The following is a 21,016-nucleotide window of genomic DNA, read 5'->3' as shown; positions in this document are numbered from 1 at the left end:
ATTTAGAAAAAAAATCAAATTTTTAGAAATATGCAATACAGATTTTTAAATTAAAAAGATGAGATTGTTTAACTTTGGATTAAAATATTTTTACATTTATGAGATGCCATATATTTAATATAACCCAAATATACACATTATATAAATATGGCCGATCTTTCATCCAAAATTTTTAAATTGAAAACGCATTAAAAATAAAAAAAAAAAATATTCCTACCCGAGTTATACACAATACTGAGGGCCAACTAAATTCTATCTTGCCAGAGTCAGATGGTTGGGTAGGGATTTGTTAAGTAAAATTAACAAAGAGATTGAGGTCTAACTACATTAACTAGATTCTAGAATACTCATCAATGGGAAGTACTTTTACGTGGCCGAAGACTCTCACATAATAAGGGGTTCAACTAAATAAAGGTGAGGCTGTCTTAGGTAAGACCTTGGCCCTAGATGGGAGTCCGAATCTTCTGTTCACAAGAACTTTGCCCATGTCTATCATAGAGGATATCTCATCCTCTTATATAATATTATGCATGGGAAGGTGTTCTCAATACACAGATGTTCGCAATACACAGGGGTAGTGTGTCGTGGATAGACATGAACAGGATTCTTATGGACAAGAGATCCAAAGTCCCTATATGGTCTCATTCCATTGTTCCATTGGTCCACCTTAAAATGAAACCAGGGAATGGGAATTTCATCACTTTTGGATCCAACCACACAATTGACATTATTGACTGGAGAAAAGCACTTTATAAAGGTGGCCGGTTTGTGGATGGTGGGTTCTACTTATATGGTCCAAGGCAGAAAGTAGATTAAGGAATTAGCACATCTGGTCGTTAGCTTTTTCACGCCAGAAAAGTGAACAGTCTATCACTCACCATAGAAAAGCTGAGAGAATAAGTCATTCACCCACCATAGAAAAGAAGAGAATAAGCTCTGGTTTCGGTATCACTTTGATCTTTGATGCATGAGAGAGAGAGATTGTGTCCAATTAAATAGAAACATTGAAGTATAACTTTTATACCATTAAAAGTTAGGTAACAATTTCAATTCCTTATTTTTGTATTCTAATAACAATAGTAATTAAGTTAAAGTAAATCTAACGTCTAATAGTTACATCAATGATTTGCAAGATCCGTGTAGTACTGCCTGAACCAATTGGAGATGATTTCGACCTCTCTACGTCGTTGCTTGATTAACCACTTCGGATCATTTGGTAATGAGGGAAGTATATCTAAGCAATGGGATCCTGCAAGCAGTAAGCTTTTGTTAATGGTAGCAATATTGCTAACTAAAACTTATAGCAAAAGGACATTGAATTAATGTGTTAATTCCATACTCTTCATCAAAACCCACAAAACTTATTAAGTACTGGTCGTTCCTTTATAAATAAATAATCATCTTTCTGATAATTAAAGGAGGTGCCAAAGGCATACCTTCAGTTGTATATATGGCCGGAAGGCTCTTTGAAATGCTTTTCAACACACTGTAGAAATTAAAAGAGATAAAACCCCATTAAATGTCTTGCTTGTGCAAATCTCAGCTATGGATGAAGAAGGTATATAATATATAAGTTCTATTCTTTACCCTCCACTACTGTAAGGATCCTTGAGTCCGTTTGAGAATATGATGTTGCTTCCAAATCTCTCAAGGATCAGTTTAATATCCTGAAGTTTACATTACAACGAGGCATGAGTCCATTTGAGAAATAACACAGGCATTCACAGAGAGAGAGAGAGAGAGAGAGAGAGCTTACATCACCACCAAACTCAGCCGTGATCCAATGAGGCCTAGGGCTGACGCCATAAGCATTCTTGCAGTCTTGGACGAATGCATCTAGGTCAAAAGATTCCGCTTGGAACATGGTGTCATTACCATGGGCTATGGGCATTACCATCTCACTACATGTCTAAAATAAACAATATACTGATTAGCATTCATTTGTTTTACAACAACCATGCTAGCAAAAAATTACAAGAAATTCTATTTTTTGGTAATAAAATGAAGATTATTTATTAAAAATAAAAAAAAACAAGGGGGAGAGAAAGGATATACAAAAGGGCTCAAACCCTTTAGAATGGAATGGCGAAATAGGATTCATGTAGCCAATTCCATATAGTTGGGACAAGGCTAGAATGATGACGATGATTCTTAAATTATATTTTTATTTTGTTTCGAATAGTAGAAATAAGTTGGCTTTGTTTCAAAAGACAATTCATGTGTGTATTTGAAAGCCTTCAAACTAGTGGTTGTATGATTCATGAAACATGATATCGAATCACCAAATGAAAACACATATACAACCAAGAACATGTTTCGACTTTTACTTTGTTTTCACAACTCACAACAACAAAAATAATTCACATAAGAGAACACACCCCTTAATTGTTTGGTTCTCATAAAAAAATTCGGAGACCTCTTGATGTCTTAAAGAGATAGTGATGAATATGGTGATGAGAATTGAAAGAGAAGATACCTGCCAACTCCACCCCTCATCTGTTTCACTTGGATTGTTGAATGCATTTACATCATAGCATGTCCAGTTTCCATTGAAACTAACTAGTCCTTTAAAAATTTTACCAAGAATATCGGTATGGTTGGAGGTTCCATCAATGGCATTGCAAATCCTTGAAACTCCATCTCCTGAAGGAGAAGCATATTGGGCAGCTTCACAGTAATTAGAGTCCAAATAATCCTTGAGCTGGGAAGCTGAGGTTATTGGGCTAACAGACAAGCAAACAACACACAACTTCAATTAATGTCTAAAGCTAAGGATTAAGAGGAAAAGAGATGAAGGTTGAGTTTAATTAATTACGAGCAAGTCATGAATTGTTTTGAAAGTATTGAAAGGCCATTTGGTTGAGAGGCAACTCTATCAATCTCAGACCAGGACTGCTTTAAGGTATTATAGCAATTCTCACTCTTTTCCTGCACCACCCAAAGAAGATGAAACCCAATTCAGATCTCTTCTATGGTTTCATCAGTGAAGATTAAACAGACTGAACTTGATTACATACTCTAAAATCCTTGCTGACAACAGAGTAATATCCATCTTGAGGTGTGATATCATCAAAATAAAGAATTGGTGCCGATGATGCTAATGCCCCAAGAGCAATATGTGGATATTTTAGACGGAACCATGCAGCCAGCACTGAGAAAAAGATAAATAAATAAATATTCAAATAAAGAATAATCAAGCAATTGATATATGTGTGTATATTGGCATTCCGTTTCTATTTAAAATATCAAATTTGATGTTTCTCACACATGTATTTTTCTAGTTGAAATGACACTCATGTATAATATGATAAGGTTAATACATATTTTCAAGGATTAAAATATCAATACAATATGAGATAATACCATCCCGGCCCTCTTCCCCAACTCCTTATCATTATAAAATAAAAAGAAAAAGAAAAAAAGTAAAAAAAATTAAATATCAACCATCTCGCCAATACCCATATTTGAATATCAGGTATATCAATATTTTAATCCTAACATATTTTTCACAAATTTATATTAATCAACCCAAAATGTTTAGTGGTGATGAAACACTGATGTAAAGATGAATTTATAATTACTTACTTCCACCATATGATCCCCCAACAACAATCACAGGACTTTTCTCTGCAGACAAGTTTTTCTTGATATGTAGAATAATCTCGGCATAGTCTGCTATAGCTTGTGATGAGCTAAAGTATCCAAGAGTGCTGGCATTGCTGAAGGCTTCTTCCCTTGAACTAAAGGGAATTGATTTTCCATAATAGCGATGCTGTAAAAATAATACCAATTAATCCCTCAAGACATTCATCAAATCATGGCTATTTTGATAAATGAGATGTAATTAAGAGGAATGATTTGAGGGCATCACAATTTTGATAAATGGGTATATAAGAATTAAGAAACGGGGAGAAAAGAAAAACAAAGAAAATTAAGAGAGGCCCCAATTAAGAATTGAATTATAATATTCATAAAAAGGAAATAATATTAATAAATATGACTTGCCAACCCCAAAATAGGCTGCAAGACTGCAAATAGATTGGATGGAATTTGGGTACGAGTATACCGTATCCAACCCAATAAGAATTTAGAGATCCCAATCTGATCCAATAACCGCTGGATATCTAAAATATGGATTCGAATTCAATATAAATCTGTATTAAATTAGTATAAATTTACAAAACATATATTATATAAATAAAAAAACAATTACAAAACTATAAAGAATTCTAATACTAAAAAATAGCTTCTTTTATCTATCAATTTACGCATGAACAAAGAAATAATGGTTCCGTCAAGGCAAAGGCCATTCCCACACCATTCCAATTGCCTTTTAAAACCTTGCAATAGGAATATCTTCCCATTAATTAAAGCATATAAGTGTGGAGATATTCTCAATACAAGGCTGTTCGAACAGGCTTTGTCCTGACTAAAGCCAAAGTTATTGTAAAACCAGCTTGTTGGTAAGGTCTTCTGTTAGTCATAACAGAAATTTGGGATTGAATCACATCTGCATCTAGGTTGGGGGATTGGCTAGCTACCCCCATTATGTAACCCTTGAAGATATCAAAATAATAATATTAATAATAACAATGGTTCATATTTTCAAATCTAACTTAAACTAAATTAAAATCCAATTCAAATCCCACCAAAAAACACAAGATTCATCAAGAAAGACTAATGAGAAGATTAATGATTTTTCTCTCCATCTCTTTATTACCTCTATATATACCAAAAGGGCTTTAAACTTAGGGGCATTGTCGGACAGGAATCCCGCAGAACCAATTTGAAAATCTAAAGCTGCCTCATCTCCAAGGTAGACGAAGATGGGAGCGCTGGTATTTGCACCACCCCAGTACTTGGCGTTCATCACATATCTCTGTCGAAAGGTTGTGTAGCTCTCCGGCCTATAGTTGAAGTGGTCGAGAGTCTGGTTGTGGTAATAAACCTTGTAGTCCGCCCATTGAGAGGTTGATTCCGCCATGACGTCCACCTTCCTATCCTTCATGCTTCGCATTCGCAGGACGCCCATTCGTGGGGTTCGAATTATTGGTGTCGCAGAAACGCATGTTAAAAGGAGTAGAAACAGTAGTGAAGAAAGCAACTGGATTATTGATTGCCGAGCTCTGTCATGAATGGCCATGGCTTCAGAGGTTGGACGTTGGAACTGGGTTTCAAAGCTTATATATATTATATATAAGGGAAGAGCGTATAGTAAGTAAGATATATAGAGAGAGAGAGACCAGCTAATAGCATGGTAGAAGGTTTCTTACCGAAATTCACGTGGTGAGTTGGGAATGGGAATTTGACAATTATTAGTTTATTTTTTGAAAACTAAAATACCCTTTACATTTCAACTTTTGTATCATTAAAAAGGGTTAGGTTTGGAATAATAGTGTAAAATACGAAACTTGGGCTGGTTTAGACTTCTAATGCTGCAAGCAATCAAACACTGATGTGGGTTGACTAGACGGATAGAAGCAAGCACTGGATGGGAATGCTTAGGAATGATCCATGGCGAAACACACGCATATGAGGCTGTCAATTGGTCTAATCCCATCCAATCCAATCGGAATGTAATATGAAAAGTCCACATCCAATACAATTCCTCCCGATAATTTGAGAATCCAATCCAATCTAATATGGCTGAAATTTAAAAAAGAAAAATCTAATTTTCTACATTTTTAGCACTCATTTTTATATGAAATTTTTATGTACAGTGTATATATTAACGATCATCGGCTTTGACCTTTTTTCTTGTAATGTAGATCCGTCCCTGTATTCTACTTGAACCTCTAACCCATGAACCTCTCTCTTATTTGGGTCGAATATTGCCATATATATTTGTAAATGTTATATATCATATTTGTAAGATTTTATACCTATATAATTTCTAGGCTGTCCCTAGGTCATGTTAAGTGCAGGCATGATGCAGGTTTGACCAACCTGAACAGAATGAATTTATGCTTGCCCATGTTTGGAAATTTTGAAGGCCGAGCAGGCTGTGCCAGGTCATAAATGATCATCCCTATTTCTTAGCTTCATGACTTTCCTTATCATGGAGACCTATATTTTCGGTTTGCTTGTATATATGTTAATTCCAAGTCAAATCAAGTTAGATGATGTTTCATGCCGATGTCATTTCTCTAATGTGTTTCCATTCGATCAGCGCCATGTAGGCATTTTCTCATATCTTCGGTTTGGTTGAGCGTTTTTCAAGAGTTTTCCAACCGTTACAAGCAACATTCTCACCTCAGGTTAATTATGTGCAAGTAGATTTTTGAGAAAACATCAAAATGAAGCTTCCTGTTTTGGAGAAAACATTTTCTCCTTTCTTTTTCCTATAAGGCACCTAATTGGTACCATGTAATATCTATATTACTATTAATCTATACTACCCTTTACATGTGTGAATGATAGTATGGAACTTTTGTTTAACAAAAATCTCCGATTTTTTGAATTTGTCTCTCTCTAATTATAAGAGAAATGCAAGTCGAACAATCACCTTTTTCTTCATTCAAATCCCTCTCATTAAATCTTATATTTAGGGTATTAAGGTCCATTTACATTTATTGGATCCTATCAAATTCCCTTAAACATTATGTTTAATGTATTAACTCTCATTCTTCATTGAATCCTATATAAATTAACCATATTAGAAAAAATAAGTCTGATAAATAATAATTATTTTTTTATTGATAATAAAAATAAAATACAAATTTAAAACCAACCCAAAAATGGAGTTATTTCCTATTTGGTGGCGAATCAACAATAAAAACCTTTTAAATAAAATGTCTCAACCCTAGATGATGTAACTAAATAATAATAAACATTAAAAAGATAAAAGTATAAAATATACAAAAAAAAATGTAGAAAATATTTACGCACATCTCTAATATCATATATCCATCATATTAAACAAAAGCAAGTGTGACAATTAAATAATAATAATTTTTATAGACATGAAAATGTGAAAAAGGTTGTAAAAAATTTAGAAACATATTATTTATTTTTATCATCATTATCAAAAATTGTCACGTGTAAAGCACGAAAAGTACACATAACCCAAAATGATTTATCATTTTCCAAAGTGTTACTATGAAAACTGCTTTGATATCAAGCATAGCCTTGGTTTCTTGAAAAAAAAAATTAAAAGCAAGGAAGAAGTTTAGTCCAAGACAAAGTAAATTGATATACCACATTGAGTTTTGGACTAAAATAGGCCTGCTGCCATGTTTAGTTCAAGCCTCGTTGCTTTTAATACAAAAGCAATGGTGGAGTATGGTTTTGTGACGATTGAGAATGGTTTGCATCAATCGCATATAAGTTTGAAATGGTTGAATATGGGTTTGTAAACATTTGATAATGATTAGGTATGGATTTGTAACGATTTGTACCCTAATGAGGGATGGTAGATTATAAAATCCCGGAGTATTTGTAATGGTTTGTAACGCTTTGTAAAAGTTGAGTATAGAATTGTAACAGTCGAATTTGGTTTGTAACAGCTAATCGTGGGTTTTTAATAACAGTTATGGATTTGTAATGATTTGTGACAGTTGATGATTAAAATCTCATTCTTAATTTTAAGGAATTATCTTCTTTTTGCGGTTAAATACTCGGGGGCGTTCTTTTTTGAAATTTTGAGAGGCGGGAAAGTTGGTCAATGGAATTTTGATTTCTATTGACCAAGAAATCTGTGTTCTTTTTTCAAATTTATGTGAGGATCATGGAAAGTTTAATTTTCTGAGCATCATGTATCCATCCACATGGGGGAAAGTTGCCAACACTTGAATGGAACAAAAATGCCATTTTTTATAATGGACTTTTATGGATATGATGGTCATTATCTTATTTACATAGGAAATAAAAAAACATTTGTTTCACAAACTGGATTAGAAAGATGATGGGAGTTGTTTCAGCTCAATCCATATGACCTCTGGTTTGTTTGTATTCAAAATTTCTTGTTGAAGATATGTCTTATATTCTAATATATTGCAACTATTGGATTATATGTCATAGTCTAATAGTGGGTATGGTTCATCTTTTAGGTTAAGGATGCCATTTGAGGCCCCGCCTCGAAAGCTAGAAGCTGCTGAGATTCAACCCTCCCAAACAGGCACTAACTAGAATAAATCATATTCATAGCCATTATTTTTGGGATTTAGGGCTAAGAAATGCCTAATGGTCTGCTTGTAGGCTTGGAAATTAGAAATGAGATACACTTCTCGTAAGGCAACTCAGGGCCCATTAGGTTCATGGGAATAGGGGCCTTGAACCAAAATTGGAATGGATCATTCTGGTTCCAACTGTTTGGTTGAATGGAATTGAAATCCCATTTCTAATCTTACTGGAACGGCATTCCTCCATCTGAGGTAATGGTTATTCACTCTTCCTTCTTTGAAAATAAAATCCCATTCCAAATTATTCTAATTCCAGTTCCTGTCTAAACCAAACAGATTATAGGAATAGATTATTCCATTTCTAACTTGCGACTAAAGACGAAAAAACCCTCGGACATTTCCTTTGTATCTTTCATTGATGGCCAATATTTAGCTACTAAACTACCTGGTCAGCAATGGCGGCAAAATGCTTCTATTACCCATCCCAGATATTCTCTACTTGGATCCTTTCATATTCTTCTCAAATGTATCACGATTCAAAATTGCGCTTCATGTTGTTAAAATTATTTTATATTGCCCCGCTTCAGATGGATGTAGACTGTAAGAGGCTTGTGACTTTTTGCATATGCTCAATGGTTTACTCCACCGTCCACATCTCCAAATGTTGGGGTGTAAATTTGGGCCCCAGTAAATGTTTGGGCCTGAAATTCAACTTGTCAGGCTAGCCCTTGGGCTCACCCCTCTTCTACATTTAAAAATGATTTGCACAGATTTAGCCCTTCTATACTATTCGCCTTATCAAACTAGTTGGGTTATGAACTCATGATTCATCTAAACAATGGCTATGTTTGGATAAACACTGGCCCAGCCCGCCTGACCTCCCGGACCAGGCCTAAAACTGCATCCAAACACATCTACAGATTTATTTTCAATAAAACAACAATACAAATAAATTTATAATCACTGTACTTTTATTTTTTAATAAAACAATAATATTTACATAAAATTCTTAGCTATCAGTAAATTTATTAAAATCGGATAATTGGCCTGGATTAGGTAGAGAGAATTGGGCTTAGTTTGGGATCAGGCTGGTTAAAACCAAGAACACTGACGAGGCCGGTCTTGGGCTAATCTCATAAAGGCCCAGCACACATTCCTCCAGCAATGGGCTTTCTCCAAGTCCACACACGCACACACGTCTCAACTTTGAATGCATATTCTTTGCCTAAAAAATATTATATGCCCAGAGACTATGGAACAAAGACACAGATTTTCTAACCCTTCCTTATAAGTTTTACTCGAAGAACAACTTTTAAGTAATTTTGAATAAAATAGCTGGGCCCCCATTCAATCAAGAAACGAATGAAAGCGCACGTGGAATTCCTTTGCATCCAATGAGAGAGGCACACACTCGCACACAGAATAAAGTGGGTGGCATTTTCGAGATTCCAACGAAAGACGAATGCCTTTTTCTAACTCCCTATAATTGGAGCAGAGGAAAAAATATCAACACTGCAAGGCGCAAACTCTGCTGGTAACAGTTTCTCTTCTCTCTCTGTTGCTTGATATTTTTTTTGTTCTTGCCATTTTTTTTCTTAATTCGATTGAAATGAATTGTCTTCAGAAATTTCCGAGGTGAATTGATTCATTTTCTCTTCATATATTCTTCGATTTTATCTTCTTTATTTGATTGAATCTGAGAATCTCCTCTCAAATGGAAAATCTTTTCTTTGATGTCAGATTCTCTGCCGTGCCTTTAAATGGTCTTGGAAGCCATGAAAGGAAGCCTCTAAGCTTTGTTAATCCACTGGTATACTCGTTAGGCATGAATATTATTAGAATCTCGCAGTTTATGTTTTGTTTTGTTGTTATTATTATTATTCTTTGATCGAATGCAGAGCATGGTGAATTCAGCTAAACCTCCCCGACTTATCATCACGAAGGTATCTTTTGGGCAATGCATTGTAATTCGGTTATAGAAACTTGGTTTGTTTTAGTTTGTCTTCTTTCTCTGTGTCGTGGTGCATAGATTAAATGTAAGTGTATTGCAAGTGTTCTGAGTTTTTCATCATTTGTATCATCTTTTTTCTGGGTTGAATTTCTCTATATATATGCTATGTAGTTATCTTTTTTTTTCAATTACTTATTTTGTCATAGCGCTTGTTGTTTTATCAAGATTTTTCTGCCTTTTCTTGTTGATGCTTTTTCTAGCCATATTGAATTATCTAGCCTTCATACACATTTGAACAGGCTCAACCCTATATCCCTTCTAATTTAGTTGAGTTTTGCACATAGACATGAGAACCGAAATCTGATGCGTGTCTAGGTTTCTACTTGGCAATATGAAAAAAATTGCAGGCATTTCTATAGACAGGTGTAAACTATTAAAAATTAAAATACTCCATATGTGTTGAATTTTGACATTTCAAACCTATATAAAAGGTTTTTAGAAGATTAACTTTGCTACTTAATAACATTTTTTTTGGAAATACTGGCAATGTGCACATTAACTATTTGTTTATGTCAAAAATGCACTGAGAAAAAGAAAAATGCCAATAGAAGTGTCCCCCAAGAATCTGTGGAGTGTTAGAGCCAACATGTGTCCAGCACTGACATTCATCCATTTAGGAGATTCCATGCAACACTGATCATTTTTTATTAAATGATGAAACTTAAAAACGTTAGACTAGAGGATAATGAGAGATCCTTAATTATATATGCACATTAAGCCTACTACTCATTTTCACTGTTGTGACTTCTAGATAATGAAGAATCAGTTTCACTTTTTTTTCTTTGGTTGGGAAATTTTGTTTGGTGAAAGTTGGGAAAATTGAACGATCAGCAACTCAGCATCTCATAACAAACAGATCATACAATGTTTTACCTAAGCTGTTCTGTCCTGGGAGTGAAGTTATACCTGTAAATGCTTACAACAGGGCTATAATAGATGATTATCTCAGTAATCCAGTCTAAATGAACCTTCAATTCCAATGTGTTAGTTGCATTGTCACTGGATGTGTTAATTGAGCCTATTTTGAACTTGTAGTATAAAAAGATGGCTAACATTGTTGTCTTCAGGCATTTTCCGGGTCATTGTCCAGTACTGAGATGAGTGGATCTGAAGAACAGGAAGAGAAATCTGAGACATATAGTAACAACATGACCCAAGCTATGGGTGCTGGTAAGTTCAACCCCATCCTATATGTTGGTTTGTAATTAGGACGACACCTACTGGAAGCTTTCCTTATCTGTGACATCTGTGAATTATGGTGAGTACCATGTTTCATCACATTAAGACTAAATGTGTTCCAACAATGCCCCAGATTTTCTTCAATCACAGTGCACGTATCCTATTCCCAAGACCACTTAAACTGAACGATGTTCTGGAATTGTCTTTCCTGGTTTACTTATATCTGGTTCTGAGATTCTACTAACTACTCTCTTTTAAATAAATTGTGAATACAGTTTTGACCTATAAACATGAATTGGGAATGAACTACAATTTTATCCTTCCAGATTTGATTGTTGGATCATGCCTGCAGGTGATCCCCAAATCTACTTTTAAATTTGCTAATATTTGTCAATTCTAAAATTATCTATAACTTGAATCTTTTCATGTGCAGACTCCTGAAGATGTTGACAAGCTACGGAATATTGGAGTTAAAACTATATTTTGCTTACAACAAGATCCAGATCTTGTGTATCCCAAAAGTATTTTGGAAAGATAAAATATTTGCCTCTTCTATCTAACATCACATTATGCTGTCAAATCCAGCCATAACATGTTTGTGTTTCCAAGTGCACACATTTGATCATTTCCTTTACTATTATTATTAGATATTTTGGGGTTGACATTAATTCAATTCGAGTATATGCAAGCCGGTGTGGCGATATTGAGCACTTACGTGCTCCAATACAGTGAGTTATCAGACATAGTAATTCATTTTGATAAATATCGTTTGTAGATCTTGAGGTATTCTATTTCTAAAGGATGTTTAGTTTTACCGATGCTGACAACTAAGACTAGTCTTCGGTTTTTATTAGTCTGAACACTTGAAGTTGGTGACTTGTTAGGTATTTATGCATTTTATACCATAATCACATAAAAACATTATATCAGCATGAAACTTTATAGCATTGGTCATTTTCTTTATGCTTTGGTGATAGTCAGATCTGGAGAAACTTTCTATAGGAGTCTGGAGATACCAAAGAGGTCCCATATAGAAATTGAGAAACTGTTTGTAAATTGAGCAAGGACTGTGAGTTGGATTTGGAAGGGAGGATGCAGCCCTATGGTGCGGATTTTGTCTTTCAATATCATCATTCACTGCCCTTGGAGGGATTATTATCTAAACACTTTTTTCACTTCTTACCTTACAGTAGATATGGTGCCTGTTTTGGGAGATAGATATGGTTCCAAGAGGACATTTGGTTGGGTGAGAGTAGGCTGAATCTGAAATTTCCGTGTCCATATCTCCTATCCCTTCAAAAGGAAGACGTCTTCTGAAGTTTCTGTTTAGTTCCTCCAATTTGCTTTTAAGTTCTTGGTTTTTGTAAGGACCTTAGAAGAAAATCAGGTATTAGTCATCAAACTACTTATCAATACCACTTGTTTCTACTAAAATTGCAAAAATTACACTTACATAAAATGATAGCAGAACCAGCCAAGTTTGCTACTTGGAAAAATCTAAAGGTGTTAGAAGTTGTAAGCATCCAATTGAAAACCTCAAGATTCTATGGAAAATTATTGTTGAATTATATTATCCCAGTGCCAAATTTGTTGTCTGCACCCTTCTCTTTACTTGTTAACTAAAGATAAAATAGACAAAGTATCGAACACTTCCAAACTATGGAGATTTTTTCAAGGATAGGATCTACTCTTTAGCCCAATTTTTTCACCATATGCTATCTAAGTTTTGGGCTTTGCTTGTTGTGAATCCCCATAATATCTATACTTCAAAAGAGTCCCAATCTTTAGATTTATTTGTCTCTGAAGTCATAAACATTTTGAAACTAAAACCTCTATTTGCAGTACCTCAGGCAATTTGGTGGATGTGTCCGGGCTTGTAATGAATGATAAATGATGGAGCTCACCTTAGGGAACAGCTCAATGATAGGCAAGTTTACAAGTGAGTCTCATGCTATTGCAGTGGGTATAAAAAGGGTGTGGGCCCATAGGAGGTGATGTTTATGCCCCTAGGTTTCAATTTTCAGATGATTTGGCACCATCTTGTCTGAAAGAATAATTGACAAGGATATGTAAGATATAACCTGGAGGAGTGGCAATTTCTATAAAGGGTAATGTGGTTCAGAGGCATACGGCAATCTATGTTGTGGAGACAATTAACTTCAACAGTTAGGTTAGCAAAGATGAAGAGGGATCTCCATTGAAGATTACTACTATTGCTAGAAGGAAGCTCTCAAGGGGAGAAAGGCTAGGAAGTCTCTCACGGTGAACCATTGAAGGTATCACCGTCGAAGTAAAAGGAGGGTGATCTTGACTTTTCTCTTTGGACTTCTTGTTTACCTTTGTGTAATATTTTGATGTTTGACGTATTCCTGATATAGACCAAAAGAATAATTAAAAAGGTAGATAATAGTAAAATGGTACAAACACTAGCTGATTCTGAAACTCAACATGTTAGTCCCTTCGCATTAGCAGTATCAGGCTTATTTTCATGAAGCTCAAATACTATAGGAATCTTTTTTTTTTGTGACTAATTCTATATGAAACAAAGTTGCATACCTCAAATCTTATTTTGGTAAATAAGAATATATCAAGATACATTAGTCCTACTGGCATAAATTTTTATGGTCTTTTGGATCTTCCCTTTTGTTTCCTTCCCTTCTACTGAACACTAAAAGCATGAGAATCCTCACTGATTGATTTTCCATCTCAAGAATTATTTGTGATAAATAGCATTGAACATGAATTAAACAAAAAGGGTGGGGAATTCACTGTAAGTTCAAGTTTTTCACATTTTTATTTACATTAGTTTCTAATTCATTCTTTACAACTGCTTTGCTTTTTGTACTGCCCCCTGATCCATCAATATTATTTGAGATGAAGCAGGGATTTTGATGGCTTTGATCTACGAATGAGACTTCCAGCTGTGTTGAGCAAATTATACAAGGCCATAAAACACAATGGAGGTGTGACTTACATACATTGTACTGCTGGGATGGGAAGAGCTCCTGCTGTTGTGGTAAGAAATTCAGATTTGTTTCTGAAGTATTAGTTAATTTTAGCATTGCCATTTAGCCTAGAGGTTTTCTAAAAGATAATAACTTTTATATCATCCTTTAGCCTTTCACCCCCAAAATTGAGCATTATTTTTTATTCCTTTATTATCCACTCATGTGTTCTATTATTTTGTTTATTTAACATCCTCCGTTTTTTATGATTATCTTTATTATATATGTAGGATGGAAAAATGGAAGGGTGCATCAGGAGTTTTATGTGATAGGATAATACCACTTAGGTTAAAAGGAAAATTTTATAAAACAGTTGCAAGATCAGTTATGATGTATGGGGTAGAGTTTTAGGCAGTCAAGAAACATGTCCAAAAAATGAGTTGGCAGAAGTGTGTATGTTAACATGGATGAGAGTTCGTATCTTCTCCCAACACAAATGCTTCTAACACACTTCCAACAAAATGAGAGTGTGCCACCTGTCCACACATGAGACAACATATTGCATTTGTCAACCCTCCTGCTAATTTCCTAACTCAAAACAAATTTCACTTTTCCCACCATATTGCTCAGAAGTCAGATCCATCAACACCTATGTCCAGCCAATATGAAACACCTACTAACATTAACAAAGAAAGAAAGACAAAACAAGAAAAGAAGCCGAAGTGGCTTCATTTTGTTGTCTCTACATTAGATTGACAGAATTAAAACATAAAAGAGTGAGCATAAAATTTAAAGTGAAGCTCCAGTTTGATGGCCAAAGATCAAACTAAACACAAGCAGCATTTTTAATAGCATTCTCAATTGCACATATGAAAAGTGGACTATTCTATTTGCTGGTAAAATGTTCCCTATAGGAGATGGTAGTAGGAAGAATGTATGTATATATCATATATGTATGTTTCTTTTTACTTAAAGGTCATATATCTAATTGGTTTCATCTTAGATTAGAAACAGAAACCAAAAAGGTTTTCCTGTGCTATTGCATCAATTGTTATGATATTATTATGAGTTAATAAAAGAAATTTTTAACATTAATATAACAAAGGATTTTATTAATTGCAGTTGGCATACATGTCTTGGGTTCAAGGCTTTAAGCTTAGTGAAGCACACAATTTGCTACAGGTGACTCGAATCTTCACTCAGCACTTCTTTTTCTGGTTGGATATATTGTTGAATACCTGTGAAATAGAGCTCTAAACTGTTATTAAGGATGCAGATTTGAAAGAAAAAGATAAATCATGTTTTATGCCTTACCAAAATTACACAAATTTGGTCCTCACTATTCTGGATCCCATGAGTAAAAAATAAGATGAGGGATAATAGCAGGCACTGCACCTTGTTTGTTCCATTTTTTTTATTTGCAAGACATTGAAATGTAATGTGGGACCTGCTAATTTCATGGCCCGATCTCTCTCTTTGATCCCACTGTGTCAAAATGCTTGAAAGGTGCAATGCATCTTGTGGATTTCCAGCTAGCATTCCTCAAGTAACATTTTTGAATCATTAGAAAAGGGTCATGCATATATGCGCATGCACACCACTGACAATGCAAGGTATCTGGAATTACTTCTATGTATGCATTATTACTCGTGTTATTTAAATGGTCTCATCCTTCAAAACGAATTTGCTTTTATATTTAAAAGCTAAAGTAACCAGGAGGTGGATGGTCCTAGCGTCCTACATTGAGTGGGAAGAGGAAAGTGAACCCAATTTGGACAGATATATAGGCCCCTCATGTTCCATGAAGTAAACTTTTTATGGCATTGCTTGCATCATATGGTTTCAAAAAGAAATAATTGCTTCTAGAAATATCAAAACCGCAAATATGAAAGGATTCCACACTGCAAATTAGAGTGGAAGATTTTTGACATTTGTTTTTTTTTTTTTTTTTTTTTTTTGAGAAAAGGTCTTTTTTTGACATTTGGGAAGGTTATTTGATAAGGAGATCCTAAACTTGGAGTTATTCTAGATCTTCAAACAGATGAGAGCAGCTGTATAATGAAATTCATAGAAAATATAACATGTTCACTCGTAAGAGAGAATTAACTCACATACTTCCATAAGCATGGTTTTTCTATGTTATAGGTAAATGTATTTTTGGAATTACCTATCTTTATAAAATTATGCAAGTTTTACCAACTAAAGTAATGCCCATTGAATGTTGGGGAAAGGGAACTGTATTATTGGAGGGGATTCATTTTTCTAAATAAATATTTGTTCTCAATTTCTCTGAATTAGCATGTTGTTTCTTTGCTTGTAGAGTAAACGCTCATGCTTTCCAAAACTGGATGCCATAAGGAATGCAACAGCTGATATAGTGAGTCCTCACTCCTATTCTTTACCTTTGGCAAAATATATTTTGTAGGGTATTTAGAGTTATCTGCATTGTATTTTGTAGCTCACAGGATTTGCAAAGAACCTTGTTACTTTGACATGGGAAGGTAACAACTGCTCCTCAGTGGAAATCTCTGGACTTGATATTGGATGGGGCCAGGTAACACCTTAAAATTACACCATAAAATATGTTCTGCACTTCTTAACATTCTAAACAGTTTTTTATTGTCTATTTTAGCTGTTAAGTTTCTTGCAGTGAGAATGTCTAAAGTCAAGGTTTGCAAATTCAACTTTGGGGAAATTTTCAATGAGTGAAGCATCAAAATTTTGTGGAAATTTCTTTTTCAAAAAAAAATTGTGGAAATTTCGTAGGAACTTCTGAGGAGTGTAAAAGTTTTTCATCTTGATGAAAACATTATGAAAATGAGATTTCACATAGAACCACAGAAAAATATTAATTTAGAAATGGTAAATATTAAAAAAACTAAGAAAATGCAAAAGGAGCCACATATGATGATCATAACAAGATTAAGTACCCACTGAAGCCATGTATAATACGTTACCATGGAAAAACGTACAAAAATTGCAAATCTGAATTAGGTCAAGATATGTCTTATTTCCACCAACATTTTGTTTGTTTATAATAAATGTCTTTTTTGTGGCATTTACATAAAGATCAACATATGGTCTATTTTGATAATAGTATAGTGAGAATCTCATCCACATTATGTAATTATGGAAATGTTGTTTATAGATATTTTAGCTAAAATGGAAATTTTTGTGGTAAATATTAACAAATTTCAGGGACATTAAAAACCATGGTAAGAAACCAATTTCTAGATCAGTCAGTGATTAAAAAGGCACACCTAGGCACACAGGCAAGGTGCATTTCAAGGCGTGCACCTTACCTAGGCCCAAGCACAGCCCCTTTGAAAAGGTGTGCACTTAGTGCACTTTCCTCCTCTGCTCGGGTATGCGCCTCAGCCCAATTTTGCACCTTTTCAAGCTAAGTGATGGACCAATAGCTCCACCTCCAGACCCCTGACCAAGCCCCCTGGGGCAAGCCCTAATAAGTTGATGCCATGGTCCTAAATTCTTGGCCAATATATAAAGAAATTGGTCTTGTAACTTTAGTTGTAGCTCCTTATCTTTTAGGATTAGGATTTAAGAATCAAATGCTGTCTGATGAAGAATGTCTTGTATTATGAGAAAACAACACTAACAAAAAGGGGGGTTCTTGGTTTTGAAACTTGAGTTTCTCTCTGTCTAAAGGAATCTAAAAGGAAATGAGATTACATTAGTTGGATTCATTAACTCCCTTGTTACATCACTGGGAACTTCATCCAATGATTCTTTTCTGATGGCTTTGATTATTTCTTTTTTGAAATTTTTGTAGAGAATACCACTGAAATTTGATGAGGAGCAAAAGTTGTGGGTGCTTGAGCGGGAATTGCCGGTTAGTATATATTTCATATTGTGTAAAATATTTGCACCTTCATTTATATTTCAGTCTACTACTATAACCACATTTGTAGCTGTAGGAATTTTATATCTTCTGCCACTGTGGACTTGTTTTTCTCCTTGTTTTAATTCCTGAATCTTTTCTTTAAAATTTAATTTTTAATATTTTAAAATCCTTTTTCACAATTTTAACTTACAATTGTTGTTTCATTCTGATTATATCATCATTTTCAAACTTGCAGTTGATATTTTAGGCTGAATGTAAATTAACATAGGGATAACTGAAAGTTCTGGAAACATGAAGCATCTAGAGCTACACTTGTACTAAAAGGCCAATGTTCACATTCTCTCATCATATGGAACTCAGTGTCAGATATAAAAACCCTTGACATTTAGTGGCTTCTGGTGTCCAAATTGTTGTTTACTTTGTTAGAACCAATATGTGATTCTTCAGCTGGCAGTACCCCACCCCCTCCCCGTCCCCAGGACCCCATTTTGCTTGTAACAGGTCCCTTGGAATGGAAGACATCTAATCATGAATTTTAATTCTCAAACTCAATCAAGCCTTCTCAACACTGGGTCACTTAGTAATAGAGAATTGTGGTTGAGCTTGATTCTTTCAGAGAGGAAGTCCCTGCTAATGTTTCAGAACTGGAAAAGTAAAGCAGGGTGGTCACTAAGATTGTTCTCTTACAGGAAGGGCACTATGAGTACAAGTACATTGTAGATGGCGAATGGACTTGCAACAAACATGAGCTTGTAACATCCCCCAACAAAGATGGCTATGTCAACAATTATATCCAAGTAAGATTCGCCTCTCTGAAATGCTGATTCTGTCAATTCCAGTACAAGTTCTCTCTGAATATTTATTAAGATATGACAGAATTTATTGTTAACTAATGAAACTAACTGGATATACCCAAACCCATCTGGAACTACTTAACCTTAGGTCCAATTAACTGTCAATTCCTTGTAGGAGTTCATCACATGTTGCCTTTTCTTCTTACAGGTTAGTGATCCCTACAGTACTAGTTCAGAGCTGAGGAACAGGTTGTCTAGTGATGATGCTGATCTTACAACAAAGGAACGGCTTACAATCAGACGGTTTCTAGAAGCTTACCAGGACAATGAAGAATAACTGGTAAAGGTAAATATAAATATGGCCTGCAAAATTGTGAAATAGTGAATTATTAGAACCGTATTGTTCCACAAATAATAAATTTATAAATTTTGAAGCACTGACTACACAAAACATTCTAATATTTGGGTATGAAACTTATTTGCTGCTGCCTTAGGCAGTATATTGTTTCCTTTTTTTATTTTGGTGCAAGAAAATTTTATTAGAGGAGAAAGCCCGAGGAAAGATTACATGGAGGTGCAATCCTCCACTGGGATGTTGGAATGCCAATACATGACGGCAGTGTCTTGTGGTAGGGATGTGAGAAAATGTTGTGGGTATGAGATCTGGAGTGCAACCTAACCTAACTGCCAAAGCCTCTGCTGCTTCCACGAGGAACATCCTACAACATGGAGAGGTTATGGGTCTACTTGCATAATTCCTGATTATTATCCCAGGGCCAGCTGTGGACCGAGCAGGAAGCAAGATGAGATGATGAAAACTAGATTTGGTCAGGTGCTATGTGTGCAGATAAGTTGCAGGAGACCAAGATTTGGTTTGTTTATCGCCAATGTTGCAATTTCATCAAAGGGGAGTTCATTTTTCAGATTAATGTGGGGATCAGGGAAAGTTTATTTTCATGGGTATACCCATCTCCTAGATGGATAAATAACTTTTCCACATAGGAAGAAAATTGTTAACACTTGAATGAGACAAAAATGCCCCTTTTAATAATGGATTTTTATGACTAAAATGGTCATAACCTTATTTACTTGAAAAATAAAAGAACATGCGTAAATGCACTTACCGGGTAAGTGTTTAAATTTACCCAGATAATGGTATTTACCCGGGTAAGTAACTAGGGCCCAAGTGGTAAACGAACCTGAGTGAGTGGATGTCCAAACTGAATTTGGCCCAAAACCAGCCCGATTACAAAATCATTTTAGATTGATGTAGCAGGGAAATATAGAGCATCCTTAACGTACTTGGACGAAAGAAACAGGATCAAAAGAAGTGAAGGATTTGACGGCCAAAATCTGTTCGGTGAGGCTCATGTTGCCGCTAACACTCAAAGACTTCTGGGGGAACACTCTGGGTCTGGGTGAGCCTGAACTGACCTTCATTCATTTAAATCCAATCAAGTACAACGCTTAGCCCATACTATACCATCCCCATGTGTGATGAACCCGATCTCACTGAATCAGATGACCAAGATGGTAAGTTCAAACGCTTAATATATTGATTATAATTTGTGATTTCTGAAAGTCCGCCGGCTGTACATTCAAGTCCTCCACTGTTGAGACTTGAAACCCAGAGATGTTGCTAAATTCCGATACATAGATACGTGCAAGGCGGTGAGATGCAAGATGACAACATTATGCCCTCCTGCCCTCTTGTAGAAATTGTAGTTTAGAATTTAGACACTAAAAATAGTAAAGCAAGTTCCTGGCTTCCTGCTAATTCCCTATTACAGATACAGATGCATATAGATTATTATATTCGTGTGTTTTGATGAACGAGTGACCAGCATCATCTTCCAGTTTGGAGATTCATCTTTAATGATTATCCCGATTCATAAGTGAAGCTCGGGGATCAATGATAATCTAGAACCATGTCCCAAGAGGAGCAAGGCTACTAGGCTACCTCAAGGTTCAAAATTTTGTCACGTATCGGCTGATATGTATCGTTCCGGTAAGTTTTCAGCACGGTACATAGTATCAAATTGAATGTGTCGTATCTATTTGTTGTATCGATGCTGTATCGTGATTGTATCGTTGAGTATCGGTGC

General features: G+C 35.1%; 2 protein-coding genes across 6 annotated transcripts; one reads left to right on the top strand and one right to left on the bottom strand.

Annotated features, from left to right (window-relative positions):
- Positions 1-984: 984 nt before the first annotated feature.
- Positions 985-5,198, bottom strand: LOC104604612 (uncharacterized). The gene is made up of 9 exons (XM_088889778.1): positions 4,721-5,198; positions 3,586-3,772; positions 3,018-3,151; positions 2,816-2,928; positions 2,477-2,723; positions 1,757-1,909; positions 1,588-1,667; positions 1,437-1,486; positions 985-1,249 (listed from the first exon to the last, which is right to left on the bottom strand). The coding sequence occupies exons 1-9, from the start codon at positions 5,141-5,143 to the stop codon at positions 1,119-1,121; spliced, it is 1,518 nt and encodes a 505-aa protein (XP_088745904.1). The 5' UTR covers positions 5,144-5,198; the 3' UTR covers positions 985-1,118.
- Positions 5,199-9,570: 4,372 nt separating this feature from the next.
- Positions 9,571-19,981, top strand: LOC104604611 (phosphoglucan phosphatase DSP4, amyloplastic). 5 transcript variants are annotated; one of them, XM_088890155.1, is made up of 15 exons: positions 9,571-9,654; positions 9,861-9,930; positions 10,019-10,063; positions 11,199-11,301; positions 11,586-11,662; positions 11,744-11,820; positions 11,958-12,038; positions 14,194-14,326; positions 15,378-15,437; positions 16,576-16,632; positions 16,714-16,809; positions 18,046-18,105; positions 18,807-18,914; positions 19,120-19,257; positions 19,545-19,981. In XM_088890155.1, exons 3-14 carry the CDS (start codon positions 10,022-10,024, stop codon positions 19,246-19,248), a joined length of 1,023 nt encoding a protein of 340 aa, XP_088746281.1. In that variant the 5' UTR covers positions 9,571-9,654; positions 9,861-9,930; positions 10,019-10,021; the 3' UTR covers positions 19,249-19,257; positions 19,545-19,981. The 5 variants fall into 5 exon arrangements, with proteins under 5 accessions (XP_088746281.1, XP_010267350.1, XP_088746279.1 ...); XM_088890153.1 differs by having other exon boundaries at positions 9,643-9,755; XM_088890154.1 differs by lacking the exon at positions 19,545-19,981 and adding an exon at positions 19,406-19,453 and having other exon boundaries at positions 9,643-9,755.
- The last annotated feature ends 1,035 nt before the right edge of the window (positions 19,982-21,016 follow it).

The sequence above is a fragment of the Nelumbo nucifera genome, chromosome 6 (assembly GCF_055504915.1).
Source record: "Nelumbo nucifera cultivar China Antique chromosome 6, China Antique-T2T, whole genome shotgun sequence".
Lineage (NCBI taxonomy): Eukaryota > Viridiplantae > Streptophyta > Magnoliopsida > Proteales > Nelumbonaceae > Nelumbo > Nelumbo nucifera.
This window is presented reverse-complemented; position numbering and strand designations above follow the sequence as displayed.